This window comes from Saccopteryx bilineata, chromosome 9 (genome assembly GCF_036850765.1).
Source record: "Saccopteryx bilineata isolate mSacBil1 chromosome 9, mSacBil1_pri_phased_curated, whole genome shotgun sequence".
NCBI classification, from domain to species: domain Eukaryota; kingdom Metazoa; phylum Chordata; class Mammalia; order Chiroptera; family Emballonuridae; genus Saccopteryx; species Saccopteryx bilineata.
The window spans coordinates 19,637,566-19,658,464 of record NC_089498.1 but is presented as its reverse complement, the minus strand read 5'-3'; the positions used below and the strand labels follow the sequence as shown (position 1 = coordinate 19,658,464).

Below are 20,899 nucleotides of genomic sequence, written 5' to 3'. Positions count from 1 at the left end.
GATGCTTCTCATCTCTCTCCGTTCCTGTCTGTCTGTCCCAGTCTATCCCTCTCTCTGACTCACTCTCTGTCTGTAAAAAAAAAATTAAAAATAAATAAATAAAATTAAAAAAAAAAAAAGCTTTCAGGATTTGGGGGAAAATTTATTACCAAGTAATATGGAAAAGAAACATTCTCATCTCCTAAGATTTATCTCATCCCTCAGACCTACTTCAGTACCCACCCACAACAGGGGATAGGGGTCAAGGACAAGGTGGCGATCAGAGATGGGGTGGGAGATGGTAGGGGAACCAAACCTATGTGCAGATCAACCATCTAAAACCTGGAATCTTGGCCTGGCCTGTGGTGGCACAGTGGATAAAGCATCGACCTGGAACACTGAGGTTGCTGGTTCAAAACCCTAGGCTTGCCCAGTCAAGGCACATATGGGAGTTGATGCTTTCTGCTCGTCCCCCCTTCTCTCTCTCTCTCTCTCTTTCTCCTCTCTATCTCTCTTCTCTAAAATGAATAATTAAAAATAATTTAAAAAAATACCTTTAAAACCTGGAATATTGACTTTACCATATGTGTTCACCCAAGTTCAATCATTCTAAAGAACGTTCTCTGATGAGACTTTCCCTGTATCATGAATAACTGCATTTGAAAATTCTGACTTTACCTTTAAGTTTCAATTATTATACTCATTTTTATTTTTTATTTATTTATTTTTTTAAAAAACTCAGGACTTTTTTTTTATTTAATTTTATTTATTCATTTTAGAGAGTAGAGAGAGGGAGAGAGAGAGAGAGAGAGAGAGAGGAGAGAGAGGCAGGGGGGGAGGACCTGGAAGCATCAACTCCCATATGTGCCTTGACCAGGCAAGCCCAGGGTATTGAACCGGCGACCTCAGCATTTCCAGGTCGACGCTTTATCCACTGCGCCACCACAGGTCAGGCCTCATTTTTATTTTAATAATAGTTTTATTGAGCCCTAGCCAGATAGCTTGGTTGATTAGAACTTTGTCCCGAAGTGTGGAGGCTGCCAGTTCAATCCCCGGTCAAGGCACATACAGGAACAGATTTATGTTCCTGTCTGTCTCTCAAATCAATAAGTTAAATTAAAAAAGAGTTTTATTGGTGAATAATTCACATACTCTACAACAGGGGTCCCCAAACTGCGGCCCCTTGAGGCCATTTATCTGGCCCCGGCTGCACTTCCGGAAGGGGCACCTCTTTCATTGGTGGTCAGTGAGAGGAGCATAGTTCCCTTTGAAATACTGGTCAGTTTGCCGATTTATTTATTTTTATTTATTTATTTTTAAGATTTTATTTATTCATTTTAGAGAAGGGGGAGAAAGAAATAGAGAGAGAGAGAGAGAGAGAGAGAGAAGGGGGGAGGAGCAGGAAGCATCAACTCCCATATGTGCCTTGACTGGGCAAGCCCTGGGTTTCGAACTGGTGACCTCAGCATTCCAGGTGGATGCTTTATCCACTGCGCCACCACAGGTCAGGCCGGTCAGTTTGTTGATTTAAATTTACTGGTTCTTTATTTTAAAAATTGTATTTGTTCCCATTTTGTTTTTTTACTTTAAAATAAGATATGTACAATGTGCATAGGGATTTATTCATAGTTTTTTGTTTTTTGTGGGGTTTTTTTGGCCCTGGCCGGTTGGCTCAGTGGTAGAGCGTCGGCCTGACGTGCAGGAGTCCCAGGTTCGATTCCCGGCCAGGGCACACAGAAGAAGCGCCCATCTGCTTCTCCACCCCTCCCCCTCTCCTTCCTCTCTGTCTCTCTCTTCCCCTCCCACAGCCAAGGCTCCATTGGAACAAAGATGGCCCGGGCGCTGAGGATGGCTCTGTGGCCTCTGCCTCAGGTGCTAGGATGGCTCTGGATGCAACAGAGCGACGCCCCTGATGGGCAGAGCATTGCCCCCTGGTGGGCATGCCAGGTGGATTCCGGTCGGGTACATGCGGGAGTCTGTCTGACAGCCTACCTGTTTCCAGCTTCGGAAAAATGGGGGGAAAAATTTTATTTATTTATTTTTTACAGAGACAGAAAGTGAGTCAGAGAGAGGGATAGATAGGGACAGACAGACAGGAACAGAGAGAGATGAGAAGCATCAATCAAGGTGTAAGCCACGGGTCCCCAAACTACGGCCCGCGGGCCACATGCAGCCCCCTGAGGCCATATATCTGGCCCCCACTGCACTTCCAGAAGGGGCACCTCTTTCATTGGTGGTCAGTGAGAGGAGCATAGTTCCCATTGAAATACTGGTCAGTTTGTTGATTTAAATTTACTTGTTCTTTATTTTAAATGTTATATTTGTTCCCGTTTTGTTTTTTTACTTTAAAATAAGATATGTGCAGTGTGCATAGGGATTTGTTCATAGTTTTTTTTATAGTTCGGCCCTCCAATGGTCTGAGGGACAGTGAACTGGCCCCCTGTGTAAAAAGTTTGGGGACCCCTGGTGTAAGCATTGCAACACCTTAGTTGTTCATTGATTGCTTTCTCATATGTGCCTTGACCGCAGGCCTTCAGCAGACCGAGTAACTCGTTACTGGAGCCAGCAACCTTGGGTCCAAGCTGGTGAGCTTTTTGCTCAAAGCAGATGAGCCGGCGCTCAAGCTGGCGACCTCGGGGTCTCGAACCTTGGTCCTACGCATCCCACTCCGACGCTCTATCCACTGCACCACCACCTGGTTAGGTTCTGTGGACTTTTTAGTGCCCTGGCCACCTGAATTAAAACTGATGGAAGTAGAATTCATGCATCAAAATTATTAAAAAATTTTCCAGGCTATCCCACTGTGCTGTTGGGGTTGAAAGTAACTGATCTGGAGCATTAATACATGTTTTTTGGTACAATATTTGATGATTTTGCTAGCCTTATTTAACTGGGCAGATATAAGACACTGGGACTGGGACAAATGGACCAATATTTGGACCCTAAATGTCACAGGAAATCCTCAGACTAAAGTTCTGCTATTTCTCCCAGCTTCTCAGTAATATTATATTGTAAAGTTCTTTACAGTGATGGTTTTGGTGTATTAGACTAACTGATGGCTCTGAGGCAAAAAAAAAAAAAAAAGTTTTTCCATAAGGAAAAACTTATGTTATGTTAAGACATAAACACTATAAAAGTAGCCTGTAATTGCACTCGAAGTTAAGGATGCAGTAAAAGCCGGGGATGTCTATGGCACAAATTACTCAGGAGGAAAAGGCAATGTCCATTTTGACAGCTCAGAAGTAGACATGCAGCTCCACCTGGCCTCTCCCCAGTGCCCTTCTTCCAGGCTGAGGCCAATCCCTCTGCCTGTGCTTTGGGTCCCATCCACTCCCACCTTCTCAGAAATGGACAAGATTGATTATTCCTTTCACCTCTTGTTATTTTCAACATTTCCCTCCAACCCAGATCCCTCCATTAACTTTTTAAAATGCTCAAGTCTCTCTCATTATTCTCTGTCTACTCAACTCCTTACCTTCCTCTACCAGTTCCTCTCTCCTCTTCACAGCAAAACTTCTTCAGACAGCTGTCTCCACTCAGTTTCACCTCCCATTCAAGCCTCAACCCTCTGCAATCTGCCATCACACTACCCAGCGTCTCTCCCCAAGGGCACCGATTATCTCCATGTTGCTAAATCCGACCTGCTTCTTCAGCCCTCATCTGACTTAATACTTGTAGTACTCATTGTTGGCTGTCGACCCAGCTTCTATTTCTCCATTCTTCCTTTACAGCCAAACCCCACTTTTATTCAGGTTTCTACTTTCTCCTAATGTGTTTCAGAGAAGGGTTCCCTCAACTTCAAGGGCAGACAGCCTCTGGGTCAATCAGCTTGGCTTTTCCCTGGTGATAGGCACTGGTCCAGGGTGTGCATATGAAACAAACTGACTCTGAAAAGAACTGTGATTGGGGAGAGAAAACACACCACCGCTCTCCTTTTACTCTTGTCCTCTCTCTCCTTTTTAGAATATTTTTTTTAAAAGTTCCCATTGATTAGAGAGACAGGAAGAGAGAGAGGGAGAAGGAAAGAGAGAAACATAGACTCATTCTACTTAAGTTGTTCCATTTAGGTGTACACTCACTGGTTGCTTCTTTTTTTTTTTCTTTTTGTATTTTTCTGAAGTTGGAAACAGGAAGGCAGTCAGACAGACTCCCGCATGCGCCCGACCGGGATCCACCCAGCATGCCCACCAGGGGGCGATGCTCTGCCCATCTGGGGCGTTGCTCTGTTGCGACCAGAGCCATTCTAGTGCCTGAGGCAGAGGCCATGGAGCCATCCTCAGCGCCCGGGCCAACTTTGCTCCAATGGAGCCTTGGCTGCGGGAGGGGAAGAGAGAGACAGAGAGGAAGGAGAGGGGGAGGGGTGGAGAAGCAGATGGGAGCTTCTCCTGTGTGCCCTGGCCGGGAATCGAACCTGGGACTCCTGTACGCCAGGCCGATGCTCTACCACTGAACCAACCGGCCAGAGCCACTGGTTGCTTCTTTTTTTTTTTTTTCTGAAGCTGGAAACGGGGAGAGACAGTCAGACAGACTCCCACATGCGCCCGACCGGGATCCACCCGGCATGCCCACCAGGGGGCGATGCTCTGCCCCTCCGGGGCGTCACTCTGTTGCGACCAGAGCCACTCTAGCGCCTGGGGCAGAGGCCAAGGAGCCATTCCCAGCGCCCGGGCCATCTTTGCTCCAATGGAGCCTCGCTGCGGGAGGGGAAGAGAGAGACAGAAAGGAAGGAGAGGGGGAGGGTTGGAGAGGCAGATGGGCGCCTCTCCTGTGTGCCCTGGCCGGGAATCGAACCCAGGACTTCTGCACGCCAGGCCGACGCTCTACCACTGAGCCAACAGGCCAGGGCCACTGTTTGCTTCTTATATGTGCCTTAACCAGGGATTGAATCTACGACCTCAGTGCCCTGGGATGACGTTTTATCCACTGAGCCACCTGGCCAGGGCCTTGTTCTCTCTATATAATGTAAGAGAATACATTCCTTTAATGTTTAATCTGATTTTAGAGGGTATTTTCTGTAACTTGAGCCCTAAATCATCCCACCTGATACATTTAACCTTACTGGCCATTCCTCTCCTTGGAATGCACTTCCTTTGGCTTCTGTGACACCACTGTCCCCACCCACCCTGGTCTTCCTTCTGCTGCTCTAGCTACAACATAGTCTGCTAAGTGGAAGGGGCCCTGGCTTTTTCAAACCACAAAGATATTGTTGAGCGTAATGACATACATTAAAGTTCACTTTCTAAGCAGTTCCCTTAGTAGTAGAAAAAAAATTAAGCTAAGAGGATAAAAAAGCTCATTAACAAATAATATATCTATTAGGATTACACCAAGATGAATACTGGTAAATACAACTTACGTTTTCTACTTTATGTCTTTCTAAGTGAGACTGCTGGTGGTTTTCAGTGTATCATGAAGGACAAAGACCCTGGGGTCAAAGAAATTCTATCCTACAAATCCTGTTTCTGCTGTTCTTGGGCCAATTACTTGGGTGGAAGACTCTGGGGGCACTCCAAATGTTTCCAGAAAGACCTGTTAGCTGCTGCAGGACCCTATGAGCTCCTCTGGGCATTCAGAACAACCCAGAAGGGAGAGGGCTGCACAGGTTCACCTGGTTTGACTGCTCAGGACTGTCTAAGAGAAAGGCTGGGCCAACATTCTCCATCACTGCACATGGGAAAAGCCAGTCCATCAAGTATAATCAACAGGCTAATCATACTCAAGGTTACAAAGAAGTACATGACACTATGTTCCTTTCTTTTTTTTCTTTTTTTTTAAAATTTTTTATTTATTTATTAATTTTAGAGAAGAGAGGGAGAGAGAGAGAGGAGAGACAGAGAGAGAGAAGGAGGAGAGGAGCTGGAAGCATCAACTCCCATATGTGCCTTGACCAGGCAAGCCCAGGGTTTCAAACCGACGACCTCAGCATTTCCAGGTCGACGCTTTATCCACTGCGCCACCACAGGTCAGGACACTATGTTCCTTTCTTATAGCTATTTGATCAAAGGCATGAGGTAAGTCTTATTTATTTTTACTTCTCTCATTACCAAGCAGAGCTTTGTAAATAATAAAATACTCAGTAAATATTTACTGATTTAATGAATAAAGTGAAACTGATAATTTATATGTCCTCCAGGAGTTTAATTGGGCTGTAAGGATGTATCATTTAGAGGCATAAATGCAGGGGCTTGAGGCTCTGGTTTAGGAGTCAGAAAGTCCCCAATTCAAGCCCCGACCACACTGACCACAGTTCCTTTATCTTGAAAATGAAGGTAATAAAATTTGCCTTAGAGGGTTGTGTGTTAGGGTCAGAGAATATGTATCTCTATGATTTATAACAATCCTGATATGTACCTATTGTCCTTTCTTTTTCTGTCCTTCCTACTTGAAAGGCAGGTGCTATGCCTATCTTCTTTTAGTACAACCAGTAAAAGCACAGAGAATACAATCAATATTTGCTAAGTAGATGAATAGAAAGGGACTCAAAGGAATTTCTACAAAACTGAGAACATGGGTAGAGCAAATTCTTTCCTCAGATATGCTAACCCTGTAAATACTTTTAGATGCCTCCGTTCCCTCTCCTCTTCAGATTTTCTACATATTTATTAATGCAACTCCTACATATATCCATGACTTCTTCGTCTCCAGATCACCAAAGTTACAGAAACATAGTGTCTTCATAAAGTTCTTGTATGATTTAAAAACTTTAATAGCTGGGGTAACTGACATAATGAAATCAAGCCTTTAAAAGCCTCCTTATTAAAGTTCAAATTACATGCATATATGTATTTTCATATTTTCAATTCCTGTGACTAATGACAATGGTATTCAGGGACCTGAGGAAGTTAACTGTGTTCTCTGCTTAGTCATCTTGAAGTTCATATTTCCTAGAAGAAAAAAGTCTTTGCGTACCAGAAGGATCACTGATCAATTCTACTATGACAATAACCTAATAAAGGTTTAAAACTAAATGAGCCTGACCTATGGTGGCGCAGAGGTAAAGTGCTGACCTGGAATGCTGAGGTCACCAGTTCGAAACTCTGGGCTTGCCCGGTCAAGGCACATATAGGAAGCAACTGCTATGCTCCCTGCTCCTCCCCACTGTCTAAAATCAATAAATAAAATCTTAAAAAAACAAAACAAAACAAACAAACTAAATGACCATTATGAAGATCATGTGTTATATTCACTAGTCAAATCTTACAGTTTGTCACTGAAATTTTTCTAAATGAATAATCTATAACCAAAACACATAAGGGACAGGAAAACAGAGCATAAGTGATATCTCTTTGTCAACTACCTAACTTCCTTTAGGCCATGAATTTCTGAATATGTATGTGGTACAATTATAGTTTTAAATGAACCTTTCTGAATTTCCCAACAACTGAACAGAAAGTGGTAACATGTGTCTGAAGAACATGCTTGTCTTATGTATGTATGTGTATACACATGTGTTTTTATGTTTGTTTGTTGTTTTTTTTACAGAGACAGAGAAAGAGTCAGAGAGAGGGATAGATAGGGACAGACAGACAGGAACAAAGAGAGATGAGAAGCATCAATCATTAGTTTTTCATTGCAACACCTTAGTTGTTCATTGATTGCTTTCTCATATGTGCCTTGACCGTGGGGCTACAGCAGACTGAGTAACCCCCTGCTCGAGCCAGTGACCTTGGGTCCAAGCTGGTAAGCTTTGCTCAAACCAGATGAGCCTGCGCTCAAGCTGGCGACTTCGGGGTCTTGAACCTGGGTCCTCTGCATCCCAGTCCGACGCTCCATCCACTGCACCACTGCCTGGTCAGGCATGTGTATACACATGTGAATGTGTGTGTATACACTTACCAGACTAAGTGTGCACACATGAATACATGCATGGACAGGCACATGCACACAAACACACATTTTAAAGAAACTCTGCTTTGCATCACAGCAGCTTCCTTTGGCCAGTTTAATATATCTGGCACCACTCTAAATACAGAGGAAGTGAGTCACAGGTACAGTGCATCAGTGGACCTGAACTGCAAAAACAAAAGTATTACCAGAGTAATACTAAAATATAGCTGTGAATGAAAACAGAAAGTTAAAAACTACCTAAACATGTTTCTTTTGTCTATTTATTTATTTGTATTTTTCTGAAGCTGGAAACGGGGAGGCAGTCAGACTCCCGCATGCACCCGACCGGGATCCACCCGGCACGCCCACCAGGGGGCGATGCTCTGCCCATCTGGGGAGTGGCTCTGTTGCGACCAGAGCCATTCTAGCGCCTGAGGCAGAGGCCACGGAGCCATCCTCAGCGCCAGGGCCATCTTTGCTCTAATGGAGCCTTGGCTACAGGAGAGGAAGAGAGAGAGAGAGGAAGGAGAGGGGGAGGGGTGGAGAAGCAGATGGGCATCTCTCCTGTGTGCCCTGGCCGGGAATCAAACCTGGGACTCCTGCACGCCAGGCCGATGCTCTACCACTGAGCCAACCGGCCAGGGCCTCTTTTGTCTATTTAAAAACAAAAACCAGCAGTCCTTATTTTCCCTTTCCTCAAGACATCAGATTTAAACAACTGTGAGCCGAGACTCAATAGAGTTTGATTTCCTGCAATGTGAAATTTAGCTACCAGACACCAAAGAAACAACACAAAACTAAAAAGTATTAAAAACCAAGTTGAACTCTTTTTTCTTTCTTTCTTTCTTTTTCACCATGTCCCTGGGCAGCTGCATCACCCTGACAGGTTAAAGTAGTCACAACACCCTGGAGTGTTTCTATGGCAGATGGAGACAGCTTTAGTCTGAGACTGCGGCCGGGTGCAGAGTGAGTCTGCAACAAGTTGAACTCTTGTTTGGGAAGCACATCTCTCTGAATCCCAGAAAGCACATTCTATGGTCAGGATAAAAACCAGAGCCCCACAGCCCATAATGTGGTGACCAAACACTCCACAGAGAAAACAGGCAGGAGATGGACAAATGGGAAAGACAGTGTGGAAGTGGTGGCTTTGGTCAAAATCCACAGTAGGTTCTCACTGGTCACTGGTGTCATTGCTCGAATTACCACTGTGGCTGTGAGGAAAATATCGAGCAGGCCCTAAATAGATGAAGAAGATTTGCATTATCTGACATTAGAAAACTGTCCCTGTGCCATTTTTAGAGGATAACCCACAGAAAAGCTGCCCACGCAATTCTAAAGCCATGGATCTCCCTCACTGTCAAAAAGCAATAGAAAGAAAGATAAATCACAAGACATTCTGCTCTTGAAACATTTTCTCTTTTTATATAAACTCTGTCCAACTAGGTTTATAAAATAAAATCATAGATAAAAGAAGCAAAATTAAGTAAACGAACTTATAACCAAGATATTTAAAGTAATTCAAACTATATTAGAAAATGTAATTGTATAATTAATTTGACTATTCTTTTATTATTGAAATGACAAGCAAACTGCCTGACCTGTGGCGGCACAGTGGATAAAATGTGGACCTGTAATGCTGAGGTCGCCGGTTTGAAATCTCAGGCTTGCCTGGTCAAGGCACATACGAGAAGCTACTACTACAAGATGATGCTTCCCGCTCCTATCCCCCTTTGTCTCTCTCTCTAAAATCAATAAATAAAATCTTTTTTAAAATGACAAGCAATCTGGAAATATCTATACATATATATAGTAAATCTAACACAAATACATACACATGAAACCATACCCCAATTTATATAGGCTAACCACAAGAGGGCGCTTCGAGAATAAAAGAAACCACCAGAATTATATCCGTATTTCCTTTAGATGCTTATTTCAGTAAGCACACTTTCAAACTTTTTTTTTTTTCCCAGAGAGAGAGAGAGAGAGAGGGATAGACAGGGACAGACAGATAGGAACAGAGAGAGATGAGAAGCATCAATCATTAGTTTTTCATTGCGCGTTGCAACACCTTAGTTGTTCATTGATTGCTTTCTCATATGTGCCTTGACTGCAGGCCTTCAGCAGACCAAGTAACCCCTTGCTGGAGCCAGCAACCTTGGGTTCAAGCTGGTGAGCTTTTTGCTCAAACCAGATGAGCCTGCGCTCAATCTGGCGACCTTGGGGTCTCGAACCTGGGTCCTCTGCATCCCAGTCCAATGCTCTATCCACTGCGCCACCACCTGGTCAGGCATGCACTTTCAAACTTTTTAAGAGAAACTCCTATGCCAAATTCTTTATTTTTCTACAGCCATAAACTTTTCCAGATGCTCTTATTTTAAGGGTACCCATAATTTAGATTCCAAATTTCTACTGGAAGGTCAATGCATCTAGTACTTGAATTATCATATAGATTTTTTAATAGATCAATTTTAGAGATAGAGAGAGGAAGGGAGTGAGAAAGAGCGAGAGAGAGAGCATGTACACATTCATTTGTTGTTCCACTCAGTCGGGCATTCATCGATTGCTTCCTACATGTGCCTTGACCGGAGACTGAACCCGCTACCTTGGAGTTTCAGGACGCATGATGCTCTGACTGACTGAGCTAACCAGCCAGGGCCTTATTGTACAGATTTAAATGATGAACAGTAAAACTGCCATCTGTACCCAGGATTTTATGAATGTATTCAGAGCCATGTACAAGGCTTAGAAAAATGTTGCTATTGAAACAAAGAAACCAGGTTTCTTCCACTCATGATCACTTTAAGCTGCCATATTTCAGAACATTTTAAAGTCTGACACATATGATAATGGTTTTCACTGTCCGAGTAACAGTCCCACTTAATCACTATTAGAAATGAAATGCCAGGATCTATACCTAGAGAGACTTCTTTGATCAGCTCAGCAGCAGCATGGCAACCCTGAACAAGTATCCTGGTCCAGGTGGACAGATCTCGATGTGTCTCTACCCTGAAGAGATGCATCTCAATGCCCTGCCGAGAGCCTGTCCTGGTAGCAAATGTAAGGTCAGATCCAAGTGAGGGTGATCGACATCCAGAGCCAGAATGAACCAACCTAGGACCACAAACAGAGCAAAGATGAAAAGTAATTAATGTATAGTCAGATGGAAAAGTCAGCAATTTATGCTGAAATCTAGAAATGTATAAAAGCCATCAGCCGTGTTCCGGAAAGTACATTTCAAAATAAGATTATAAGTCTTTTAAGTAGATACTGTTCTGTTTTCCCACAATATGATCCTTGGTGTCACAGGCAGAACACTGGGCTGGTGAGCCGACCTTCCAATTTTCCACTGGCATTTCTATGCTCCCAAGTGGCTATGCATATTTATAAAAGATTCAATTTTGAATAGGAAATAAATCCCCATACATGCATAGTCGCCTTCACTATCAACATCACTCGCCACACTGGTACATTTTTTTTTTTAACCAAGTATGAACCTAACATTGACAAATCAAATTCACACAAAGTGTATAGTTTACTTTAGGGTTCAATCTTGGTGTTGTATGTGACACAGGTTTGAACAAATGTATGACATATATCCAACATTATAGTTTCATAGAGTATTTTCACTGCCCCCCAAATCCTCAGTACCCTGCCTGTTCACCCTCCCCTTCCCCCAGCAACTACTGACCTTTATTATCGTCTCCATTGTTTGGCCTTTTTCAGGATGTCATATTGTTGGAATCATACAGTATAAAGCCTTGTCAGATTGGCTTCATTCACTTAGTAATATGCATTTAAGTATCTTCCATGTTTTTTTCATGGCTTGATAACCCAATTCTTTTTTTTTTTTTTTTTTTTAGTAAATTTATTTATTTATTTTTAATTCATTTTTAGAGAGGAGAGAGAGGGAGAGAGAGGAGAGAGAGAAGGGGGGAGGAGCTGGAAGCATCAACTCCCATATGTGCCTTGACCAGGCAAGCCCAGGGTTTCGAACCGGCGACCTCAGCATTTCCAGGTCGATGCTTTATCCACTGCGCCACCACAGGCCAGGCCCCCAATTCTTTTTTTTAAAAATATTTTTATTTTAGACAGAAAAGAAGGGAGAGAGAATGGAACACTGATTTGTTATACCACTTATTTATGTATTCATTGGTTGATTTTTTTTTTTTTTAAAACATTTTATTTATTGATTTTTTTTTAGAGAGAGAGGAGAGAGAGAGAGAGAGAGAGAGAGAGAGAAGGGGAAGGAGCAGGAAGCATCAACTCCCATATGTGCCTTGACCAGGCAAGCCCAAGGTTTCGAACCGGCAACCTCAGTGTTCCAAGTCGACGCTTTATCCCACTGCGCCACCACAGGTCAGGCTTCATTGGTTGATTTTTAAAAATTTTTACTTATTAATTTTAGTGAGAGAGAAAGACAGGAACATCGATCTATTCCTATATGTACCCTGAGCAGGATCAAGCCGGCAACCTCTGTACTTCAGACTGATGCTCTAACTAACTGAACTATCTGACCAGGGATCAAACCCGAAACCTTGGCATATTGGAACCACGCTCTAACCAATGGAAATACCTGGCCAGAGCCAATATCTTCCTTCCTTCCTTCCTTCCTTCCTTCCTTCCTTCCTTCCTTCCTTCCTTCCTTCCTTCCTCCCTTCCTCCCTTCCTCCCTTCCTCCCTTCCTCCCTTCCTCCCTTCCTCCCTTCCTCCCTTCCTCCCTTCCTCCCTTCCTCCCTTCCTCCCTCCCTCCCTTCCTCCCTCCCTCCCTCCCTCCCTCCCTCCCTCCCTCCCTCCCTCCCTCCCTCCCTCCCTCCCTCCCTCCCTGTTGCTTCACATCATTACCAGCATTTGGTATTGTCAGTGTTCCAGATGCTGGCCATTTTAATAAAAGTGTGTAGTGGTATCTCGTTTTAATTTGTATTTCTGATGACATGATATGGAGCATATTTTCATATTCTTTTTTTTTTCTTTGTGGCAGAGACAGAGTCAGAGAGAAGGACAGATATGGACAGACAGGCAGGAAGGGAGAGAGATGAGAAACATCAATTCTTCGTTGTGGTTCCTTAGTTGCTCATTGATTGCTTTCTCATATGTACCTTGACCACGGGGCTACAGCAGACTGAGTGACCCCTTGCTCAAGCCAGCAACCTTGGGCTCAAGCTGTTGAGCCTTGCTCAAACCAGATGAGCCCACGCTCAAGCTGGCGACCTTGGGGTCTTGAACCTGGGTTCTTCGTGTCCCAGTCCAGGGTCTCAAACCCGGGTCCTCCGCGTCCCAGTCCAACACTCTACTAACTGTGCCACCGCCTGGTCAGGCCATATTTTCATATTCGTATTTGCTATCTCTGTATCTTCTCTGGTGAGGTGTCTGTTAAGACTTGACCCATTGTTGTTTTTCCCTTTAATTTTTATTTATTGATTTTAGCAAGAGGGGAAGGGAAGAGAGAGAGACAGGGACATCAATCTGTTCCTGTATGTGCCTGACTGGAGATAGAACCTCTGAGCTTTGGAATGATGAGCCAACTGAGGTATCCAGCTAGGGCCAAAGCCTACTTTATCTATCTATCTATCTATCTATCTATCTATCTATCTATCTATCTATCTGTCTATCTATCTATCTAATTTTTCTGAAGTTAGAAGCGGGGAGGCAGTCCAACAGGCTCCTGCATGCACCCGACCGGGATCCACCTGGCATGCCCACCAGGGGGCAATGCTTTGCCCATCTGGGCCATTGCTCCAATGTGGCAGGAGCCATTCTAGCACCTGAGGCAGGGGCCACAAAGCCGTCCTCAGTGCCCGGGCCAACTTTGCTCCAATGGAACCTTGGCTGCAGGAGGGGAAGAGAGAGATAGAGAGAAAGGGGAGGTGGAAGGGTGAAGAAGCAGATGGGCACTTCTCCTATGTGCCCTGGCTGGGAATCAAATCCCGGACATCCACACGCCAGGCTGACACTCTACCGCTGAGCCAACCGACCAGTGACCCCTGGCTTGAACCCACCACCCTCAGTGCTCCAGGGTGGAGCTCTATCTGCTGTACCATGAGCCAGGGCACAATTATTGTCTATTGCAGAGCAAAAACTTTTTATTTTAATGGAGTCTAGCTCATCAATTCTTTCTTTCTTTAAAGATTTTTACTTATTCTTTTTTTAGATAGAGAACAGAGGGAGAGAGAGCGAGAGAGAGAGAGAAAGAGAAAGAAGGGGAGGAGAAGTAGGAGGCATCAACTTCCTTATGTGCTTTGACCAGGCAAGCCCTGAGTTTTGAATGAGCAACCTCAGCATTTCAGGTTGATGTTTTTATCCACTGTACAACCACAGGTCAGGATCAATTATTTCTTTCATGGATGTTTTTGGCATTGTATCTAAAAAAGCCACCAACATACCCAAGGATATACAGCTTTTCTCCCATGTTATCTTCCAGAAGATTTACAGTTTTGTATTTTGAGTTAATTTTGTGAGATCAGTGTCTAGATTCTTTTTTTTTTTTTTTTTGCATGTGGATGTCTAGTTGTTCCAGTACTATTTGTCGATTATCTGAGACTATCTTTGCTCCATTTTATTGCCATTGCTCCTTTGTCAAAGTTGAATATATTTATAGGGGTCTAATTTTGGGCTTTCCATTTTCTTTCATTGATCTATCTATTCTTTCACCAAAACTACACTGTTCTGATTAGTGCAGTTTTACAGCAAGCCTTAGAGTTGGGTAGTATCAGTCCTTCAGTTTTGTTCTTATCCTTCAATGCTGTGTTGGTTATCTTTGTCTTTTGCCTCTCCATAAAAGCTTTAGAATCAGTTTGTCAGTATCCATGAAATCTTGCTAGAATTTTTATTGAAATTACATTGAACTTATAGATCTATTTGGGAAGGAATGATATCTTGACAATATTACAGCTTCTTGTCCATAAATATCAAAATGAAATATTTCTCTACTGATTTAGTTCATCAGAGTATTACATTTTTCCTCATACATATCTTGAACATATTTTATCACATTTATACCTAAGTATTTTATTTTGGGGGGTGCTAATGTAAAATGACATTGTTTTTAATTTCAAATTCCATGTATTCATTGTTAGTTATAGAAAAGCAATTGATTTTTATATATTAACCTTGTACATTGCAACATTGCTATAATCATTTATTAGACCTAGGAGTTTTTTGGTCAATTCCTTTGGATTTTTAAAAAAATAGATGACCATATCATCTGTGAACAGAGAGTTTTGTGTCTTCCTTTTCAATCTGCATACCCTTTATTTCCTTTGCTTGCCTTATTGCATTAGCAAGGACTTCCAGTATGATGGAGTCACAAGAAGGGACAACCTTGCCTTGTACGTGATCTTAGTGGGAAAACTTTATATTTGTCATCACTAAGTATGATGTTAGATGTACATTTTTTTTTGTAGACAGTCTGAATGACGTTGAGAAAGTTTCCCTCTACTACTGGTTTACTGAGAGTTTTTATCATGAACGAGTATTGGATTTTGTCAAATACTTTTCTAAATATCTTGATATTATCATGTGATTTTTCTTCTCTAGCTAGTTTATATAATGGATTACATTAATTGATTTTCAAATGTTAGACCAGCCTTGCATACCTGAGATAAATCTCACTTGGTTGTGATGTATAATTCTTTTTATACTTTTTTGGATTTGATTTGCTAATATTTTGCTGAGAATTTTTGCTCTATGTTTATGAGAGAGCTTGGTCTTTAGTATTGTTTTCTTTTTTTTAGTATTGTTTTCTTGTAATATGCCTGGATTTGGTATTAGAATAATGCTGCCCTCATAGAATTAGGTGGGAAGTATTGCCTCTGCTTTTATTCTCTGAAAGAGAGTATAGGAAATTTCGTCCCTAAATGTTTGATAGAATTCACCAGTGAACCCATGTGGGCCTGGTGCTTTCTGTTTTGGAAGAGCTTATACTTTTCACAAAAAATAAAAAATAGAACTTAGATCTAAATGTAAAACGCAAAAGTATAAAATTTCTAGAAGATACCTTAAGAGCAAATCTAGGTGATCTAAAGAATACACTAAAAGCATGATTCATGAAAGAAAATATTACTAAGTTGGACTTCATTAATTAAAAACTTCTGCTCTTGCTCTTTTTTCCATTAAATAAATGGAAAAGTGCAGGAAGAACAGGTTTGTTAGGGTAACACAGAATTTGGTTTTAGAAATTTTAAGTCCAGGACAGGTATTAGATATTAGGTTTATATCCAGAAGAACTGAAAACATATGCTGGCATAAAAACTTGTTCAAAAATGTTCATAGTAGTATTATTGAAAATACCCCAAAGTAGAGAAATAACCCAAATGTCTATCAACTGATGAATGGAAAAACAAAATGTGCTATATCCAAACAATGGAATATTACTCAGCCATGAAAGGAATGAAGTTGTGATAGCTGTGACAACACAGGTGAACACTGAAGACACAAAGGGCTATAAAACGTATGGTACAAAACGTATGTGACAAAAAATTATTTCACTTTGGGTGATGGTCACACAACACAATCAACAGTTCAAATGCTATAGAAATGTTTACCTGAAACCTATGTATTCTTTTTTTTTTATTTCTTTTTGTCACAGAGAGAGAGAGACAGACAGACAGACAGACAGACAGTGAGAGGGACAGATAGGGACAGACAGGCAGGGAGAGAGATGAGAAGCATCAAGTCTTCATTGTGGCTCCTTAGTTGTTCATTGATTGCTTTCTCATATGTGCCTTAACCGGGGGGCTACAGCAGAGTGAGTGACTCCTTGCTCAAGCGAGTGTCCTTGGGCTTCAAGCCAGTGACCTCTGGGCTGAAGCCAGCGACCACAGGGTCATGTCTATGATCCCACGTTCATTCCAGCAACCCCGCGCTCAAGCTGGTGTACCCATGCTCAAGCCTGATGAGCCCACGCTCAGGCTGGGGATCTTGGGGTTTCCAACCTGGGTCTTCTGCATCCCAGTCTGATGCTCTGTTTACTGTGCCACCACCTAGTCAGGCTGAAATCTATGCACTCTTTTTTGTGTGTGTGTGTGACTGAGATAGAAAGAGAGAAAGAGAGAGACAGATAGGAACAGACAGACATGAAGGAAGAGAGATGAGAAGCATCAATTCTTCGTTGCAGCTCCTTAGTTGTTCATTGATTGCTTTCTCAAATGTGCCTTGACTGGGGGGCCACAGCAAACTAAGTGACCCTTTGCTCAAGCCAGGGACCTTGGGCTCAAGCTGGTGAGCTTTGCTCAAACCAGATGAGCCCGCCTATGCACTCTTATTGATCAATGTCACTCCATTAAATTTTTTTTTTCTTTTTTAATTGAGAGGCAGGGAGACAAAGAGACAGACTCCCACATACGCTCTGATTGGCATCCATCTGGCAAGCCCTCTAATGGGTGGGCAATACTCTACCCATCTAGGCCATTACTCTGTTGCTCAAGCTATTTTATTTTAGTGCCCAAGGTGAGGCTGTGGAGCCATCCTCAGCACCCAGGGCCAACTTTGCTCAAACCAATTGAGCCATGGCTGTTAGAGGGGAAGAAAGAGAAAGAGAAGGGAGGGGGGAGGGGTGGAGAAGCAGATGGTAGCTTCTCCTGTGTGCCCTGACCGGAAATCGAACCCGGGACTTCCACATCCCAGGCCAACACTATACCACTGAGCCAACCATCCAGGGCTAAATTTCATTTCTAAATAAAAATTTAAAAATGTATTCGCTTCTTCTAGAAATATTTTCCATATGTTTAAGAACTTCTAAACAGATCAATATAACAGAACAAATACACTTCTTCACTTACAAGGAACCCAGCAGGCAATGTTTTTCATAAAGAATTTTGAAATTTTAAAAAATTTATTGATAAAAGAAAAAAAAATTATTGATAAGCCTGACCAGGCGGTGGCGCAGTGGATAGAGTCTCAGACTGGGATGCGGAGGACCCAGGTTCGAGACCCCAAGGTCACCAACTTGAGTGTGGGCTCATCTGGTTTGAACAAAAGCTCACCAGCTTGGACTCAAGGTTGCTGACTCGAGCAAGGGGTTACTCGCTCTGCTGAAGGCCCGTGGTCAAGGCACATATGAGAAAGCAATCAATGAACAACTAAGGTGTTGCAACTCGCATTGAAAAACTAATGATTGATGCTTCTCATCTCTCCGTTCCTGTCTGTCCCTGTCTATTCCTCTCTCTGACTCTCTGTCTCTGTAAAAAAAAAAAAAAAAAAAAAAAAAAAAAAAAAAAATTATTGATAAGAGAAAGAATGAGAGGGAGAGAGAGAACTGTGTTCCACTTAGCTGTGCACTCATTGGTTGCTTCCGGTATATGCCCTGACTAGGGATCAAGCCCACAACCTTCAAGTATCAGAACGATGCTTTAACCAACTGAGCTACCCAGTCAGGGGTTCTACACAGAATGTTAAGAAACTTGACTGAGAAATATACAGCAAAGAGAACTAAATACAGTAAAATGGCTTGCTGACTTCACTGTATGATTTATTCCTATATTTTTGTACAAATCTGCTGGTTCCTTCTTTCACTCTAATAAAAGCCTGAGCAAACACACAAATAAGAGCAAATGGCTGCTTTTTCACATTTCCTTGAGGGAGTCACTATTGCTGTAGATTAATGGCAAGAATGTGTATCTGAACGGAAAGGCCATTTCTTCTAATTCATCAACTGGTATAGCCAAGTTAACTACTATAGCTCTCAATCCTGGCTGTACACTAGAATCACCTGGTGCATAGCTTTTAAAAATTCAGATTTGGCCCTGGCCGGTTGGCTCAGCGGTAGAGCGTCGGCCTGGCATGCGGGGGACCCGGGTTCGATTCCTGGCCAGGGCACATAGGAGAAGTGCCCATTTGCTTCTTCACCCCCCCCTCCTTCCTCTCTGTCTCTCTCTTCCCCTCCCGCAGCCAGGGCTCCATTGGAGCAAAGATGGCCCGGGCGCTGGGGATGGCTCCTTGGCCTCTGCCCCAGGCGCTAGAGTGGCTTTGGTCGGGACAGAGCGACGCCCGGAGGGGCAGAGCATTGCCCCCTGGTGGGCAGAGCATAGCCCCTGGTGGGCGTGCTGGGTGGATCCCAGTCGGGCGCATGCGGGAGTCTGTCTGTCTCTCCCCATTTCCAGCTTCAGAAAAAAAATACACACACACAAAAATTCAGATTTAACTGGCCTTGGATGGGGCCCAGACCACCTTATTTAATTAAAATTTCTGCATATGGTTCAAGTGTGTAGCCACAGTCAGGAAGCACTAACCTAGTGGTTTGCCAACGTTTTGGTCTGAATGCCCTTCTATACTCAAAACCTGCTGAGTATTCTATAATACTTTTGTTTATATGGGTTATATATATTGATGCTTACTATACTTAGAAATTAAAACTGAGAAATTAAAACACATTAATAAAAATAAAAATAATAAACTCATTACATGTTAATGTAAATAGCTTATTTTTATTTAAAAAGTTTCCCTTGGGGTTTTTTAATTATTATTAAACTGATGGGACTTTAAAAAATAAAAAAAGTTTCCCAAAATATTTAATGGGAACAGTGGCATTGTTTTAAATATTATAAACATCACTTTAATATCCAGCTTAATGAAAGATAGCTGAATTCTCATACCTGCTTCTGCATTCTGTCGCAGTATATAATTGAAGTATATAAAGAAATCCCAGCTTCAAAGAGTATGTAGTTAGAAAAGAAAGTATTTTAATAGCCTTTTCAAGATATTTGTGGATATCCTGTCTACTGAAGCAAAACTCAAGTGGTTTCTTAAAGGTCAGTTGCAATGCAGTATCTGAAATCTTATCTATAAACTTTTCATATCCTGTTACATTATATACCCACTGGTCTCCCTTGCACTTTGAATGGACTGCACTTGCATGATTTTGTAACATCATTATTAGTCACTTGGAAAATATTTTTTCACTGGGCTATGCAGATTTTCCAAATGTTTATAGCATCTCATTATACAACATTGAAGTCACATCTGCTAATACCACTACTGATCTCATCAGAAAATTTTTAGGTATCAGAAAGCTATCAACTCACAGTGATAGATACAAGTTTTCCAGAATTCTAATCTTGGTTTGAAAACTAGAATTTTATAATTGGCAACAAACACTATCAGTGTATTACTTAAGTGACAAAATTACCAAGTCTGACTAACCATAGTTTGTCAACCAGTTGTTATTTCAAGTAAAAAATAGTGTTCATTTTTTACACATGCTTTTCTTTTGAGAAAAACAATCAACCTTTACAGAACATTGAAAAGATGAATATTCAAGGATTAAGAGTGAATACAACTAATAATTTTTTACTGCTTCAACAAAGTCATTCTGATGTTAAATTGGCATTTTCCTCCCCTGCAAGTCCATACAGTTTGGTTCCAACTGCCTTGATTCAAGCTAAGGCACCAGCAATTTTACCAGTCCTCGGTGCAAATGTCAACAGTAAACGAAAGCAAGCTATATCTTAGTCATAGTTTTGAACTTATAGATCCCCTGAACAGGGGTTCCCCAGAGGTCCATGAAAGTAGACTCTAAAAACTGCCTTACCCAGTGGATTCCCAGAGAACCAAAGTGCCACTTTAACATTAGCTATTGCAGCAAGAGTTAAGTTCAAAATTACTCCACATACGATACAAGTAAGACAGAGCATGGGGAAAGTGACAGGGTGTAGTCTACCATATTCAGTTTGATTGTTAATCCCAAGTCACACATTAAAAAATATAAAGTCTAGGAGAATTTTTCCTACAGATCTGGTTATGAAATATTTGGCAGAGGGAATCTAATGCAAACCAGCTGCTAAAGTCTTGCTGTGAGCAGTTGGTTAGTACACACAGCCAAAAAGCTGCCCCCCCCCCCCCTTTAGTGGGGAGGCCACATGAGCTCTTTCTTGCAAAGGCGTTTCAGAAGCTTTTGTCCCATAAGTCCCGTAAGCACACCACCACTCACTTTTCCACACTGTAAAGTAGTCACACTTTCTTTGGATCATTTTCTCCTCCGGCACAGAAAGCTTATTGGAAAAGAGGACAAAATGCACATCCTGCAAAATCCACAGCACCTTTAAAACCAATGTGTTTTTTTACGTCTATCATGTATTTGGCTTTCTTTTTTTAGCGA

The 20,899-nt window shown here is 42.2% G+C and overlaps 1 protein-coding gene and 1 non-coding gene across 3 annotated transcripts in view; both read right to left on the bottom strand.

The window, feature by feature from the left end:
* SNTB2 (syntrophin beta 2) overlaps positions 1–20,899 on the bottom strand; it is a 123,924-nt gene that overhangs the window by 18,803 nt on the left and 84,222 nt on the right. For both annotated transcript variants that reach the window (XR_010727095.1, XM_066243189.1), the window contains exon 5: positions 10,724–10,920. Coding sequence is in view for 1 of the 2 variants with exons in the window: in XM_066243189.1 (XP_066099286.1) it covers positions 10,724–10,920 (197 nt within the window). In the remaining variant the exon portion in view is untranslated. The remainder of the gene's footprint in view (positions 1–10,723; positions 10,921–20,899) is intronic.
* LOC136313825 (small nucleolar RNA SNORA77) lies at positions 8,658–8,782 on the bottom strand. Its single transcript, XR_010727252.1, has one exon. It is a non-coding gene; the product is annotated as a small nucleolar RNA SNORA77 (small nucleolar RNA).